The sequence below is a fragment of the Narcine bancroftii genome, chromosome 1 (genome assembly GCF_036971445.1).
Source record: "Narcine bancroftii isolate sNarBan1 chromosome 1, sNarBan1.hap1, whole genome shotgun sequence".
Lineage (NCBI taxonomy): Eukaryota > Metazoa > Chordata > Chondrichthyes > Torpediniformes > Narcinidae > Narcine > Narcine bancroftii.
This window is the reverse complement of record NC_091469.1, coordinates 163,817,836-163,835,028: the sequence shown is the minus strand read 5'-3', so window position 1 is coordinate 163,835,028 and position 17,193 is coordinate 163,817,836. Positions and strand designations below refer to the sequence as shown.

At 46.5% G+C, this 17,193-nt stretch overlaps 1 protein-coding gene across 1 annotated transcript in view; it reads left to right on the top strand.

Annotated features, from left to right (window-relative positions):
* cplane1 (ciliogenesis and planar polarity effector 1) overlaps positions 1-17,193 on the top strand; it is a 248,313-nt gene that overhangs the window by 63,626 nt on the left and 167,494 nt on the right. The window contains exon 8 of the mRNA XM_069915448.1: positions 3,782-3,885. Within this exon, the coding sequence (XP_069771549.1) occupies positions 3,782-3,885 (104 nt within the window). The remainder of the gene's footprint in view (positions 1-3,781; positions 3,886-17,193) is intronic.

Sequence of the window (17,193 nt, the reverse complement as noted above, 5' to 3'; positions counted from 1 at the left end):
TGTTCCAGGAGATTTCCCCAAATCTTCCCAGAAGGATCTCACCTTAGGGCATGACCAGGTCGAATGCAAAAGGGTCACTCTATCTTGACCGCATCGAAAACATAAATTGGATAATTCAGATTTCAATTTATTTAATTTTTTTGGAGGAAGGTAATTATGGGAGATTTTAATTTTCCACATATAGATTGGGAAACACATTCTGTGAACGGACTGGATGGGTTAGAGTTTGTGAAATGTGTGCAAGATAGTTTTTTACAACAATATGTAGAGGTGCCAACCAGAGAAGGAGCAGTGTTAGATCTACTGTTGGCAAATGGGATGGGTCAAGTGACGGAGATTAGTGTTGGCAAGCACTTCGGGTCCAGTGATCATAATGCCATCAGCTTCAATGTCATTATGGAAAGAGAGAAGTCAGGGCCAAGGGTTGAGGTTTTTGATTGGGGAAAAGCTAGATTTGAGGAGATGCGAAAGGACTTGCAGGGTGTGGATTGGGACAATTTGTTTTATGGGCAGGATGTGGTAGAGAGATGGAAGTCTTTTAAAGATCAGATTTTGAGAGTGTAAAAGCTTTATGTTCCTGTTAGGTTAAAAGGAGGGGCAAAAGGTTTGAGAGAGCCGTGGTTTTCAAGGAATATTGGAAACTTGGTTCGAAGAAAAAGGGAGGCATACATTAGATATAAGAAGCATGGAGTTAAGGGGATGTTTGAAACATACATTGAATGTAAGAGGAATCTTAAGAGAGGAATTAGGAAAGATAAAAGAAGGTACAAGGAAACTATGGGAAGCAGGGTGAAAACTAATCCAAAAGAGTTCTACAAATATGTTAATGGTAAAAGGAAAGCTAGAGACAAAATTGGTCCCTTAGAGAATCAGAGCGGAAAACTGTGTGGAGCCGAGAGAAATGGGGGAGATATTGAACAGCTTCTTTTCTTCGGTATTCACTAAGGAGAAGGATATTGGGAGATGTGAGATAAAAAAAGCAAATTGGGTAAATATGGGGAATATAGAGATTACAAAAGATGTAGTTTTAGGGCTTTTGAAGAATATAAAGGTGGATAAGTCTCCAGGACCAGACGGGATCTTCCCCAGGAATTGAGAGAAGTGAAGGAGGAAATAGCAGAGGCTCTGGCGGTAATTTTCCAAATGTCATTAGATATGGGGATAATGCCGGAGGATTGGCGCATTGCGCATGTGGTTCCGTTATTTAAAAAGGGTTCAAGGAGGAAGCCTGGCAACTATTGGCCTGTAAGTTTGACGTCTGTGGTAGGTAAATTAATGGAGAAAAATCTTAGACATAGTACTTATAAACATCTGGATAGACAGGGTCTGATCAGGAGCACTCAACATGGATTTGTGGGAGGAAGGTCATGTTTGACCAATCTGATTGAATTTTTTGAAGAGGTGACTAGGAATGTGGATGAGGGTAGGGCAGTGGATGTTGTCTATATGGACTTCAGTAAGGCCTTCGATAAGGTACCACATGGAAGGTTAGTTAAGAAGGTGCAGTCTTTAGGTATAAATTTTGAGATAGTCAAATGGATTGAACATTGGCTGAAAGGGAGAGGCCAGAGAGTGGTAGTGGATAATTGTCTGTCAGGTTGGAGGCCGGTGACCAGTGGTGTGCCTCAAGGATCTGTATTGGGCCCATTGTTGTTCGTTATATACATTAATGATCTAGATGATGGGATGTTAAATTGGATTAGTAAATATGCAGACGATACTAAGATAGGTGGAATAGTGGATAATGAAGAAGGTTTTCAAGGATTGCAGAGGGATTTGGGCTGCTTAGAAAAGTGGGCTTAAAAATGGCAGATGGAATTTAATGCTGATAAGTGTGAGGTGCTTCATTTTGGTAAGAAGAATCAGAACGGGACATACGTGGTAAATGGGAGAGCATTGATGAATACAGAAGAGCAGAAAGATTTAGGAGTGACGGTACATCGTTCCCTGAAGGTAGAAACTCACGTGAATAGGGTGGTGAAGAAGGCTTTTAGTATTGTTAGGTCTGCTTTGTTCATGAATGAGTGAGACAAACACCAGGCTGAGTCGAAATCAGGGTTCTTTGTTCTTTATTACCGGATTGTAACACTTGCGACTAACAAAGTTAGTCGGAGAATGCATTCTGCCGTTATCAGCAAAATGGTGATTTTTTATACCCTTGGATACATGCTTAGAACATCATCATATCATTACTTGTCCAATGACTAAAACTGTTGCTATCCTTTCCCTGCTAGCTTCCTGCCTCTCAATCCATCAATGTCTCTCTTATCTTGTAAGTACAAGGATGCATTCTGTTACTCCTTAGTACTGGGTGACTCCTTCTCCGGTCCCATCTCATGATGTTTTACCTAACAGGAGTACAAGGACACCTCCCCTTCTTGTTACTGCCCTGTACAGGGTAACTCCCTACACATTCCCATCTCATGATGTTTTACCTTACAGTATGCTGGCCTTTATCAATCATTGCATGGAATATAGGAGTTGGGAGGTGATGTTGAGACTGTATAAGATGTTGGTGCGGCCTAATTTGGAGTTCTGTGTGCAGTTCTGGTCGCCTAATTATAGGAAGGATATAAACAGAGTGGAGAGAGTGCAGAGAAGGTTTACCAGAATGTTACCTGGGTTTAAGCATCTAGAGTATAGGGAGAGATTGGACAGATTAGGTCTTTATTCTTTGGAGCGTAGAAGGTTGAGAGGGGATTTGATAGAAGTATTTAAGATTATGAAAGGGATAGACAGAGTGGATGTGGATAGACTATTTCCGTTAAGAGGAGGAAAGATTAAAACAAGAGGACATGAGTTAAGAATTAAGGGGCAAAGGTTTAGAGGTAACATGAGGGGGAACTTCTTTACTCAGAGAGTGGTGGCCGTGTGGAATGAGCTTCCGGGAGAAATAGTGGCGGCGGAGTCAATTGTATTATTTAAGAAAAGGTTGGACAGGTATATGGATGAGAAGAAGATGGAGGGTTATGGGCATTGTACAGGGAGGTGGGACTAGAGAGGAGTGTTTGGTTCGGTGCGGACTAGAAGGGCCTAATGGCCTGTTTCCGTGCTGTAAATTGTTATGTTATGTTATGTTACAGCTGATGCAAAAAAAATTTCACCAGTCTATACCTTACATTGTAATGCTCATGCTGTCCCGACACAGGTCAGACCAACCAAATGGATCAATTTCTCCAAATCGGATTTCCATCTCTCTCTTGACTTATCTAGCCCTTGTTTAGGGGCTTCCACCTGAAGTAGAAATGTATTTTTTGAAATAGATTTCTTTGTGATCCCCTTTCGAACCAGAGTCTCCATTTCAGTCCATTGTGGTAAGGTCAGTGCACTGCCCCACACCTTCACCCACACCCTCACTGCCCCAAGCGCTCACCTATCCATAAACTAATGGACCCACACATCCACTCATTATATAGTCGTGTGTGTGCGAGCCTGTGGGTCTGTGTGTATTGTGTGTGCATCCATCTGTGTGTTTGGGTGTTGGTGGCTTGTGCGTATGTGCGCACGAGCATGTGTTGGCGTGTTGTGTATGTGTTTTGTGTGTATGTTTTAATGTTGTGTGGGTGTGCATGCATGTATGTATGTTAGTGCATGTGAGTGTATGCCTGTGGGTGTGTTTTGGGTGTTTGTGTGCATGTTCATGCATGCGTGAGTTCCGTTTATGTGAATGTGCTTGTGTGCTTGTGTATAGGCTGTGTCGAATGTGTTTGAGTGTCGGTATGTGTGATGTGTGCACATTGTTGGTGCTGCTCATTGGCTGCTTGCCTTCTTTCGGTGACAGGCCACTCAGGTGCTGTTTGTAAACCCTCGGAATCCGGTGACAGTGTCAAGCAGCCTGCAAGGGTGTGGCAGCCGGGAGTGCCCTGTGCCTGTCAGGTTCATCAGGTAAGCGATGGAAGGGTTTGGATATAGAAAGGAGGCATGAGGCCAAGGGAGGGGTGAATGGTGCCCGAGCTAGTAGTCTGGTTGTCATCTACTCACGGGGCAGAGTTCTCTCTGGTCCTAGTCCTGCATCACCCTTACCCACAGATGAGCTCGTCGTAAGGGTCCTGCCTCGAAATGTTGACTGACCACTTGAACCCAGAATGTTGCATGCCTTACTGAGTGCTTCCAGCAGCCCAACGGTAGATCAAGATGAGCTGCTAATCTGGGTGAGGATGTGGACTGTTGCAGATGAAGTGCATGTAATGTCTGAGAGTGTTACTTCTCAAAAACAGCCCCTTCAGCCCACCATATCTGTTTTTCCTAGCCCATCTACACGAGAATTGTGGCTTTTGATGTGAGGAGTAGAATTACACTTTATTCCAGGGACGAAATGCAGCAAGACAAATACTCAATTGGCATTTCTTGCAAGAGGATGAGGCTTTTCCAATGGGATCTTAAGAGAGTAGAGAAAGATAGGGACTGGGTGACCAATAGCAACAACAGTAGCAGGAACATAGTGCAGGAGTCTCCTGTGGTCATCACCCTCCAAAACAAATTGTTGTTGGGGGAGATGGCCCATCAGGAGAAGGCAGCAGTAGCCGGTGAGTGGCCCTGCTGTGCAAGGGGGAGGATAAAAGAGTGATAGAGCAATAAGCCCCTTTCACACTTGCAAGTGATCCCAGGAATTAACGGCCAAGCGGCCTTTAAAGTGCCTAGTGTGAAAACAAAATCAGCTCAATGCCAGCATCATCTCACGCTGGGGGTTGACAGCCTCGACCCTGTAGAGCACGTCGAAAGAATCAAAGGCTTGTTGATCCAAACCAAGGCTTTTATTAACTAGAAGACTGGAGCGTATCACATGTAGGTCGACCAGTCCAGAATGATCTGGGTCTGGCTAGGAGCAATCCTTTAAGACCTGCCAGTAGGCATGGCTACGCTCTCAGCCAATCACCACCATCCCATACCACAATATATACATCCTCACATTGGTAATAGAATTTGTACTATCACATTCACTCCTTCTTTGAGAACTGACCTCGGAGATGAATGGAGGGCTGTAAAAAAAAAAAGCTGGGGGGGGAACTGGTGGGAAGTTAGGGGCTGTAATAGTCAGGGGGCCTGATTGTCCGGCATGACCGCCGTGGTGCTGGGATTGGGGTTGCTGGAGTCGTGTCACTGGCAGGCTCGTTGGGTGCGGCCACCGCCTCGCTCAATTCCCCAACGACACTGTCGACAGACTGGCCTGAGTTGGTGGGGTGGTGCTGATCCCTCTGTTCGAGCACATGACTTAGGGGAGAAGGAGTTGGAGGAGGTTGCATCGGGAGCAATGCTGGGTCTGATCCGGCTTGGACTAGGTCCCTTACCGAGACTGTGTCCTTCCGCTCGTCCGGGTACTCAATGTATGCATAATGTGGGTTCGCATGGAGCAGCATCACTCGGTAAACCAAAGGGTCGCTCTTTGAGTACCAGACATGGCGTCGCAGGAGGAAAGGTCCGGGAACCGTGAGCCACACTGGCGTGGTTATTCCCAATTCAGAATTCCTCAGGAAAGAGAACATCCTTTCATGGGGGTGGCATTGGTCACAGTGCAGAGGAGGGAGCGGATGGAGTGTAGGGCGCTAGTGAGCACGTCCTGCCAGCAAGCGGTGGGGAGGCCTTTGGACCGGAGGGAAAGCGTAACTGTTTTCCAGACAGTGACATTCTCTCTTTCGACCTACCCATTACCGCGTGGGTTATAGCTGGTGGTCCTGCTCGAAGCAATATCATGCTCCAGGGGGTACTGCCACAGCTCAGTGCTCATGAACGAGGACCCCCAATCACTGTGGATGTAACTGGGGTACCCGAAGATGGCAAAGATGCTGTGCAGGGCTTCTATGACTGAGGAGGCGGTCATGTCTGAGCAGGGCACAGCGAACAGGAAGCTAGAATACTCGTCGATCACCGTAAGAATGTAGGTGTTACGGTTGGTTGACGGTAGGGGCCACTTGAAGTCCACGCTTAGACGTTCAAAGGGTCGGGTGGCTTTGATAAACTGGGTGTTCTCTGGGTGGATGAAGTGGAGCTTGCACTCAGCGCACACTGGGCAGGCTTGGGTCATGGAGCGAATCTCCTTGACCGTGTAGGGCAGGTTGCGAGCCTTAACAAAGTGTGCAAACCTAGTGACCCCTGGTGGATGACAGAGCTCCTCGTGAAGTCTCTGCAGCCTGTCCAGTTGTATGTTGGCACAAGTCCCCCTGGAGAGCACATCTGATGGGTTGATGAGTTTACCAGGCCGATACAGTATGTCATAATTGAAGGTGGAGAGTTCGATTCTCCACCTAGCGATCTTGTCGTTCTTGATCTTACCTCGCTGGGTGCTGCTAAATATGAAGGAGACTGCCCATTGGTCGGTCAGCAGCATAAAGCGCCTGCCAGTGAGGTAGTATCTCCAACGACGTATTGCTTCGACTATGGCCTGGGCCTCCTTCTTGACAGAGGAGTGTCGGCTCTCAGGGCTCTGGAGGGTCCTGGAGAAGAAGGCTACTGGCCGGCCGGCCTGGTTCAAAGTGGCCGCCAGTGCAAAGTCAGACGCATCGCTCTCGACTTGGAACGGAATGGACTCGTCGATGGTGTGCAGTGTTGTAGTGGCGATGTCCGATTTGATGCGGTCAAAGGCCGCTCTGGCTTCAGTTGATAGGGGGAAGGAGGTGTTCTTGATAACATAGAAACAGAGAAGATAGGAGCAGGAGTAGGTCATTCGACCCTTCGAGCCTGCTCCGCCATTCAACGAGATCATGGCTGATCTTAAAGTTCAGTACCCCGTCCCCGCCTTCTCTCCGTAACCTTTAATACCCTTGATAAGTGGCCGTACCTTGTCGGCATAGTGTGGAACCCATTGGGCATAGTACAAAAAGAAACCCAGGCAGTGTCTGAGTGCCTTTTGGGTGTGGGGGAGGTGGCAAGTCCATGAAGGGACGCATGCGGTCAAGGTCTGGCATTACCACCCGTTCTCCACCACACAACCTAGAATTGCAAGCCGAGTGGTCCGGAAGACACACTTGTTGAAATTGTAGGTTAAGTTCAGCTGAATCGCAGTCTGAAAAAATTTCTCGAGGTTGGCATCATGGTCCTGTGTGTCATGGCCGCAGATGGTGACATTGTCCGGATATGGGAAAGTAGCTGTTAGCCCGTTCTGGTCCACTGTACGGTCCATTTCCCGCTGGAAGACCACGACACCATTCGTGACCCCAAAGGGGTCGCCCGTTCTCTTTGAAGGCCGTGAAAAGTCGGTCTTCTCAGCAGATCGGGAGCTGGTGATAGGCCGAATGTAAGTCAGTGGTGGAGAACACACGGTATTGGGCGATCTGATTCACCACATCTGTGATCTGTGGAAGGGGTACGCATCCAGAAGCGTGAAGTGACTGTCTGGCTGTAGTCAACCACCATCTGTGGTTTCTCCCCGTTTTTAACCACCCCCACCTGGGCCCTCCAGGGACTGGAGCTGGGTTCGATAATGCCCTCGTCCAGCAGTCTGCGCACCTCGCTTGTGATGAACTTCCTGTCTTCGTAACTATACTGCCAGCTTTTGGTGGCCACTGGTTTCCAGCCAGGGGTGAGGTTTGCGAACAGTGCTGGAGGAGCGATCCGGAGGGTGTAGAGGCTACACGTGGGGCGCCGGGGTGCGGGGGCTGGTGGTGTGAGCTGTCGCTGGTAGGAGGCCTCCGGGGTGGAGTGGTTACAGACAGAGAGTGGGGTGTGGGGCCCCCCATAGTGCAGGAAAACAGTTCGGAACTGGCACTGAAAATCCAGTCCCAGCAATACGGGAGCGCACAGTTGGGGGAGGACTAACAGTTTAAAATCGGTAAATGTTATAGCCTGGACTTTCAGGGTCACCACGCAGTACCCCTTTACCCCAGTCGAGTGCGACCTGGTCACCAATGAAATCCTCTGGTCAGTGGGGAGAATAACCAGTCCGCAACGGTGGGCCAGGTCTGGACGGATAAAACTCTTGGTTGACCCAGAGTCAAATAATCAGTTCCATTGCTTTTGTAAGGGGATGGGGGCAGTCCTGGTCCAGGGTCACTGATGCAGAGACCTGTGCTGGGAACAGTGGAGTCTTGCGTGATGACATCACGCAGCGTCGGGCCTGAAGTGCACTATGTGTGCGTGGTGACGACACAGAAGGAGTCGGGCTGGAGCTGTCAGCATCGAGGAGCTGGGGCTGCTGCCTGCAGCCTGCTGGGGGTGTTGGCCAGCCAACAGTAAGTGCTGGGGTTCGTTGCTTGCAGTCGGCGTTGATGGGGTGGTCAGTCGGGCAGCCGTTGGTGGTAGTGGCGGTGGGTACCGGATTGGTAGCGGCGGCAGATACCAGGTCGGCAGTGTTGGTGGTGGCGGCCGCGGGTCCCTGGTCAGCAGTGGTGGTGGCGGCGGGTCCCTGGTCGGCAGTGGTGGCGGGTACTTGGTTGGCAGTATCGGTTAAGTCGGGGCTGGGGCCTGGGCGGTCGTTGCTCCGTGTGGGAGGTCCAAGCAGGCCAACATCACCATGGCGAGGGTGGGGTGTACCTTCCGTGCTCGGCATCTGCCCCGTGACGTTAGGCGCTGTTGCGCGGTGGAGCCCTCGCTCTCATTGGCCGAGAGCTCTGAAGAAGAGATGTTTGAATGGAAGGGTGACGGTTGGGCCTCACACAAGGCACTGTGTTTGACGATGGTCATTTTGGAGCGACAGACTACAGCAAAGTGGTCATTTTTAAGGCACTTCTGGCACCTGGCTTTCCTTGCTGTACACTGGGACCTGCTGTGCTTGTCTCTCCCACAGAAGTAGCACTTCGAGGTCGTATCAGGCAGTGTAATGGCGGCCGACAGGCCGTCGGTGGGCCGTGGAGTAATAGGGTTGAGGGAGAGCATCCTACTCACTTCATAGCGTGGCGTCCAGCCCTGAGAGTAAACATCCATACTTAAGACTGCATCCTCCATTGTCTCTGTGATCCGGATCACGTCCTCTAGATTTTCTCCCCCGTGCTCTAGCAGGCGCTGCCTCACCTCATTCGATCGGACCCCGGCAACATAAGCATCCTGAATGAGATCGTCGGTGTTCTCAGCAGCAGTTCTGTCTGAGCAGGCACAGGCTCTGTCCAGTGCCCTTAGTGCTTGGCTATAAGCTCTACAGGACTCACCGGGCAGTTGGCTCCTGGTCGCTAATTTGTACCGGGTATAGACCCTGTTTACCGGTCACTCGCAGAGTCCTTTCAGCACCTTCATGGCTGCGGCGTAAGTGGTTTCATCCTGGATGCTCTCATAGACTCTCGGGGACACCATAGACATTAATACTAGTAGTTGATGGCTGTCCTCCACCACGGCAGGGTCAGAGAGTTGTAGGTAAGTTTCGAAACATCTCACCCAGTGCTTAAAGTCATTCGGAGTAATAGCCGACTGCGGGTCGATGTTGAGGCGTTCGGGTCGCCGCATATGCTCCATCCCTTGAAAACTTTCTAGTTAATAAAATTGTGCACGTCGAAAGAATCAAAGGCTTGTTGATCCAAACCAAGGCTTTTATTAACTGGAAGACTGGAGCGTATCACATATAGGTCGACCAGTCCAGAATGATCTGGGTCTGGCTAGGAGCAACCCTTTAAGACCTGCAGTAGACGTGGCTATGCTCTCAGCCAATCACAACCATCCTATACCACAATATATACATCCTCACATTGATGATAGAATCCGTACTATCACAGACCCCTAGTATAATCCCCAGCATCTGCAGACACCGGCATTGTGAAACAGGTAATTGCATTGTGGGATTGAAATGACGCAAGTTTTTGCGTGAGTGCAGGAAGGTGAAGGAAGAAAAGATTAAAATGAAGGCATAAACTTTGCCATGAGAAAGTCACAGAGGGAGAGAGAGGAAATAAATAGCAAAAACGGACAATTTTTAAACAGCATGGGAAAGTTGGTAGCTCTATAGCACACAATTTATAAGACCGTGGGGAAAAAGTGATGGCGAACTTGACTTCCTAGAATGCCATGTTGCAGAGAAAACCCTCTATGAATGCTCTGTACATGCAGCCGGGCACACAGCCCTTTCTCTGCCGCATGGAATTCTGGGAGGGAAGGTCCGCCATTGCGTTTTCCCACAGTATTTATAAATTGTACGCGATGGTGGTACCAAGTTTCCCATGCAATATGAGATGTGTGCTATAGTGCTACAAACTTTCCCATGTTGTTTAAAAATGATCCGCTATTGCTATTTATTGCTGGCACTTTCCCACGGTCCCTCATAAAGGTTTATATAGGTTGGCACAGCAACATCAGGGGCTGAAGGGCTCATACTGTGCTGAACGTAAAGCTTAATTATGTCATAATTAGGCCTGATTAATTTTGTTCAAATACAAGATCATAATATATTGATCAGCATTTAGGGCAGGTCCACCATCACTCGAAGCGTCATGACGTCACCGGTAGATGGTAGAACAGTCCTAACCCTGGGGATGGCTCCTTCCAAGTGTGAAAATGTTCAGTGTCCCATTTAGGAGTGGTCAAGTATGAAAAGCCAAATCCCCATACCTATATAGGGACACTGAGCGGCCAATTTAGTGGGATACAAGTGTGAAAGGGGCTATAGTTATAGGGGAATCTATAGTAAGGGGAACAGATAGGTCGCAAAAGGGACTCCAAGATGGTGTGTTGCCTCCTGGGTGCAAGGGTCAGGGATGTCTTGGAGCGGCTGCAAGATATTCTGAAAGGAGAGGGTGAACAGCCAGCTGTCGTCCATATTGGTACGAACAATATAGGAAGAAAGCAGGATGAGGCCCTGCAAGCTGACTTTAGGGAGCTCGGAGATAAATTAAGGAGTAGGACCTCAAAAGTAATAATTTCAGGATTATTACCGGTGCCATGAGCTAGTCAGGGTAGAAATAGCAGGATAGTTGGAATGAATATGTGGCTTGAGCAGAGGGAGGGATTCAGTTTCTTGAGACATTGGAACCAGTTCTGGGCCAGATGGGACCAGTACAAACCGGAGGGTCTACATCTGGGCAGGGCTGGGATCAATGTCCTGGGGAGATGGTTTGCGAGTGCTGTTGGGGAAGGTTTAAACTAATGGGCAGGGGGATGGGAACCTCCAAAGAAAGAATGAAGAAGGTGGTACAGAGACCAAAGCTAGAGTTAGGAAAGAGAAAAAGAAAAATCGAGGGCAGAAAAGTCAAAAGCAAAGGATGCTGAGGTCACGAGATTCTAAAAGGACAATGAGATTGGGCAGGACTCTTTATCTGAATGTCCGTAGCATTAGAAACAAAGTTAGTGAACTTGAGGAGCACATCAGACCCCAGGCATATGATTTAGTGGCCTCACAGAAACATGGTAGCGAGGTGGGCATGATTGGGAATTAAATATTCAAGGGTATCAGGTAGTACAAAAAGATAGACGGGAAGGTAAAGGTGGTTGGTGGCGCTCTTAATCAAGGATGAGATCAGGGCAATCGTGAGAGACGATAGAAGATCTAAGGAGCAGAATGTTGAGATCATCTGGGTAGGGATTAAGAATAGTAAAGGGAAAAAAAATCACTGGTGGGAGTTGCCTATCGCCCATCAAATAACAATAGCACAGTAGCACAGGCCATTGACCGAGAGGGAGCTGAGGCATGTAGAACGGAATGGCAGTTTTCGTGAGGGACTTTAACTTCCATGTAGATTGGGAAAATCAAGTTGCTCGAGGGAGTCTGGAGGATGACTTCATAGAATGTGTCCGTGATAGCCTTCTTGAGTAGCATGTTAAGGAACCAACAAGGGAGAATAAGATCTAGTATCGTGCAACGAGATAGGTAAAATAAACGATCTAGTAGTTAGGGACCCTCTTTGAAAAACCGATCATATAGTACGATTGAATTTCTCATCCAGATGGAGGGTGCAATAGTTAGATCTAAAACTAGAGTACTGTGCTTGGACGGGGAGACTATAACAGGATGAGGAAGGAATTGGTCAGCATGGATTGGGAGCACCGGCTGGTTGGCAGAACAGTTGAGGAACAGTGGAAGACTTTCAAAGAGATTTTTCACAGTGTTCAACAAAAATATATTCTCGTTAAAAATAAGGACAGTCAGAGAGGGAAGAGTCAGCCTTGGTTAACTAAGGAAATGAAGGAAAGTATAAAATTAAAAGCTCATGAGTACAAAGTAGCCAAGAGTCGTGGGAAACTGAAGGATTGGGAAAACTTTAAAAGGCAACGAAGGACAATTAAATGGGAAATAAGGAAAGGGAAGAAGGATCATGAGGGTAAATTAACACAAAATATAAATTTTATAAAGAAAGAGGGTGACTAGAGTCAACATAGGTCCCTTAGAAGATGAGAGAGGGGGATTGATATTGAACAATGAGGAAATATTTTCTGTCAGTCTTCATGGTGGAAGACATGTCCAACATGCCAAAGGGTGGTGATAGGGATGAGAAGGGAGGTGAGGACTTCGATAAAATAATTGTTACAAAAGAGGTAGTGATGAGCAAACTAATGGGTCTGAAAGCAGACAAATCCCCTGGTCCTGATGGGATCCATCCAAGGGAACTGAGGGAAATGGTGGGAGTTCTAGTCAATGTGCTCGTAGTCATTTACCAGAATTCTCTAGATACTGGGCAGGTCCCGGCAGATTGGAAGACAGCAAATGCCGCTCCCCTTTTTAAAAAGTGATGTAGGCAGAAGACGGGTAATTATTGGCCAGTTAGCTTAATGTCTGTATTTGGGAAAATTCTTGAAGCTGCCATTAAGGATGAAATAGCAAAACATTTAGAACAAAAGGGTTCCATCAGGCAGATGCACATGGATTCAGAAAGGGTAGGTCTTGTCTAACAAACTTGCTGGAGTTCTTTGAGGATATAATGGGTGGGGTAGATAGAGGGGAACAGGTTGATGTATATTTGGATTTCCAGAAGGTGTTTATAAGGTGCCACACAAGAGACTTATCAATAAGATACAGATGAATGGAGTTGGGTGAAGTTTATTGGCATGGATTGAGGATTGGTTAACTGACAGAAGGCTGAGAGTCAGGATAAATGGGTGTTTTTATTATTAACAGACCGTGGTAAGAGGGGGGGCCAGAGGGGTCGATGCTGGGCCCGCAGCTGTTCATCATTTACATTGATGATGTGGAAGAGGGGACAGAGGGTCATGTAGCCAAGTTTATGGATGATACTAAATTGTGGAAAAGCAAATTGTACAGAGGATGTGGAGAGGCTGCAGAAGGATATAGTTAAGTTAGGTGAATGGGCAAAGGTCTGGCAGATGGAGGACAACGTTAGTAAATATGAGGTCATCCACTTTGGTAGAAAAAATATAGAAGAGCAGATTATTAGTTAAATAGTGAAAAACTGCAGGCTGCTGTCATGCAGAAGGACTTGGGAAGGCTTGTGCATGAATTGCAAAAAGTTGGGTTGCAGGTACAACAAGTTATTAATAAGGCAATTGGAATGTTGGCCTTCATCCCAAGAGGAATTGGATTCAAGAGCAGGGAGGTCATGCTGCAACTGTACAAGGTCCTGGTGAGGCCGCCCTGGAGTACTGTGTGCAATTCTGGTCTCCAGACTTGAGGAAGGATAGACTGGCCTTGGAGGCAGTCCAGTGGAGGGTCATCAGGTCGATCCCAGACATGAGGGGGTTGACCTATGAGGAGAGACTAAATCGCCTGGGATTATACTCACTCGAATTCAGAAGAAAGAGGAGATCTTATAAAATTATGAAAGGAATAGATAAGATAGAGGCAGGAAAATGGTTTTCACTGGTTGGTGAGACTAGAACTAGGGGACACAGCCTCAAGATTCAGGGGAGTACATTTAAGACAGAGATGAGAAAAAACTTTTTTCCCCAGAGAGTTGTGTATCTGTGGAATTCTCTACCCAGGGAAGCAGTTGAGGCGACTTCATTAAACATATTTAAGGTTCAGTTAGATAGATTTTTACATAAAAAAAGGAATGAAAGGATATGGAGTTGAGCTGATGATCAGATCAGCCATGATCTTATAGAATGGCGGAGCAGGTTCGATGGGCCAGATGGCCGACTCCTGCTCCTATTTCTTATGTTATGATCTGGATCAGCTGGAAATATGGGCTGCAATATGGCAGATGGAATTTAAGGCAGACGGGTATGAGGTGTTGCATTTTGGAAGGACAAACCAGAGTACGACTTGCAGGTGAATGGTTGGGCACTGAGGAGTGGGGTAGAACAGAGGGATCTGGGAATTATAGATACGTACGACTTGCAGGTGAATGGTCGGGCACTGAGGAGTGGGGTAGAACAGAGGGATCTGGGAATTATAGAGACATCATTCCCTGAAAGTGGCATCACATGTGGACAGGGTTGTAAGGAGAGCTTTTGGCATATTAGTCTTCATAAATCAAAGTACTGAGTACAGGAGCTGGGATGTTATGTTGAAGTTATTTAAGACATTGGTGAGGTCATATTTATAACTATATAGCCATATAACAATTACAGCACAGAAACAGGCCATCTTGGCCCTTCTAGTCCACACTGGGCCAAGTCCTCTCCTCTAGTCCCACCTACCTGCACCCTGCCCATAACCCTCCATTCCCCTCCCATCCATACACCTGTCCAATTTTTCCTTAAATGACAAAATGGACCCTGCTGCCACTACTTCTCCCAGAAGCTCATTCCACGCAGCCACCTCTCTCTGAGTGAAGAAGTTCCCCCTCATGTTACTTCTAAACTTTTCCCCCCTTAACTCTCATGACCTCTTGTTTCAATCTCTCCTACCCTCAATGAGTTCCACATCAACTCTATCAATCCCTCCCATAATCTTAAAGACCTCTATCAAATCGCCTCTCAACCTTCTACACTCCATAGAATAAAGACCTAATCTGCTCAATCTTTCTTTGTAATCTAGATTCTGAAGCCCAGGTAACATTTTTGAAAACCTTCTCTGCACCCTCTCTACCTTGTTGATATCCTTCCTATAAATCGGTGACCAGAACTGCACACAGTATTCCAAATTTGGCTTCACCAATGCCAATTTGGAGGATTGTGTGCAGTTTTGTTCACCTAACTACAGGAAAGATATTAATAAGATTGAACGAGTGCAAAGGAGATTTACTAGGATATGGCTGAGTTACAGGGAAAGGCTAAACAAGTAGGACTTTATTCCCTGGAGTGCTGGAGAATGATGGGAGATTTGACAGAGAAATTTAAGATTGTGGGGGATAGAAAGATTAAATGCATGTAGGCTTTTTCCACAGGGGTTCAGTGAAACAAGAACATAACATAACATAACATAAAAATTACAGCACGGAAACAGGCCATTAGGCCCTTCTAGTCCGCACCGAACCAAACACCCCTTTCTAGTCCCACCTCCCTGCACAATGCCCATAACCCTCCATCTTCTTCTCATCCATATACCTGTCCAACCTTTTCTTAAATAATACAATTGACTCTGCCGCCACTATTTCTCCCGGAAGATCATTCCACACAGCTACCACTCTCTGAGTAAAGAAGTTCCCCCTCATGTTACCTCTAAACCTCTGCCCCTTAATTCTTAACTCATGTCCTCTTGTTTTAAACTTTCCTCCTCTTAACGGAAATAGTCTATCCACATCCATTTTGTCTATCCCTTTCATAATCTTAAATATTTCTATCAAATCCCCTCTCAACCTTCTACGCTCCAAAGAATAAAGACCCAATCTGTCCAATCTCTCCCCATACTCCAGATGCTTAAACCCAGGCAACATTCTGGTAAACCTTCTCTGCACTCTCTCCACTCTGTTTATATCCTTCCTATAATTAGGCGACCAGAACTGCACACAGAACTCCAAATTAGGCCGCACCAACGTCTTATACAATCTCAACATCACCTCCCAACTCCTATATTCCATGCAATGATTGATAAAGGCCAGCATACTAAAAGCCTTCTTCACCACCCTATTCACGTGAGTTTCTACCTTCAGGGAACGATGTACCGTTACTCCTAAATCTTTCTGCTCTTCTGTATTCCTCAATACTCTCCCATTTACCACATATGTCCTATTCTGATTCTTCTTACCAAAATGAAGCACCTCACACTTATCAGCATTAAATTCCATCTGCCATTTTTCAGCCCACTTTTCTAAGCAGCCCAAATCCCTCTGCAATCCTTGAAAACCTTCTTCATTATCCACTATTCCACCTATCTTAGTATCGTCTGCATATTTACTAATCCAATTCACCACTCCATCATCTAGATCATTAATGTATATAACGAACAACAATGGGCCCAATACAGATCCTTGAGGCACACCACTGGTCACCGGCCTCCAACCTGACAGACAATTATCCACTACCACTCTCTGGCCTCTCCCTTTCAGCCAATGTTCAATCCATTTGACTATCTCAAAATTTATACCTAAAGACTGCACCTTCCTAACTAACCTTCCATGTGGTACCTTATCGAAGGCCTTACTGAAGTCCATATAGACAACATCCACTGCGCTACCCTCATCCACATTCCTAGTCACCTCTTCAAAAAATTCAATCAGATTGGTCAAACATGACCTTCCTCCCACAAATCCATGTTGAGTGCTCCTGATCAGACCCTGTCTATCCAGATGTTTATAAGTACTATCTCTAAGAATTTTCTCCATTAATTTACCTACCACAGACGTCAAACTTACAGGCCGATAGTTGCCAGGCTTCCTCCTTGAACCCTTTTTAAATAACGGAACCACATGCGCAATGCGCCAATCCTCCGGCACTATCCCCATATCTAATGACATTTGAAAAATTACCGCCAGAGCCTCTGCTATTTCCTCCTTCACTTCTCTCAATGTCCTGGGGAAGATCCCGTCTGGTCCCGGAGACTTATCCACCTTTATATTCTTCAAAAGCCTTAAAACTATACCTTTTGTAATCTCTATATTCCCCATATTTACCCAATTTGCTTTTTTTATCCCACATCTCCCAATATCCTTCTCCTTAGTGAATACCGAAGAAAAGAAACTGTTCAATATTTCCCCCATTTCTCTAGGTTCCACACACAGTTTTCCACTCTGATTTTCTAAGGGACCAATTTTGTCTCTAGCTTTCCTCTTACCATTAACATATTTGTAGAACTCTTTTGGATTAGTTTTCACCCTGCTTGCCATAGTTTTCTCGTACCTTCTTTTAGCTTTCCTAATTCCTCTCTTAAGATTCCTCTTACATTCAATGTATCTTTCAAACATCTCCTTAACTCCATGCTTCTTATATCTAATGTACGCCTCCCTTTTTCTTCGAACCAAGTTTCCAATATTCCTTGAAAACCACGGCTCTCTCAAACCTTTTGCC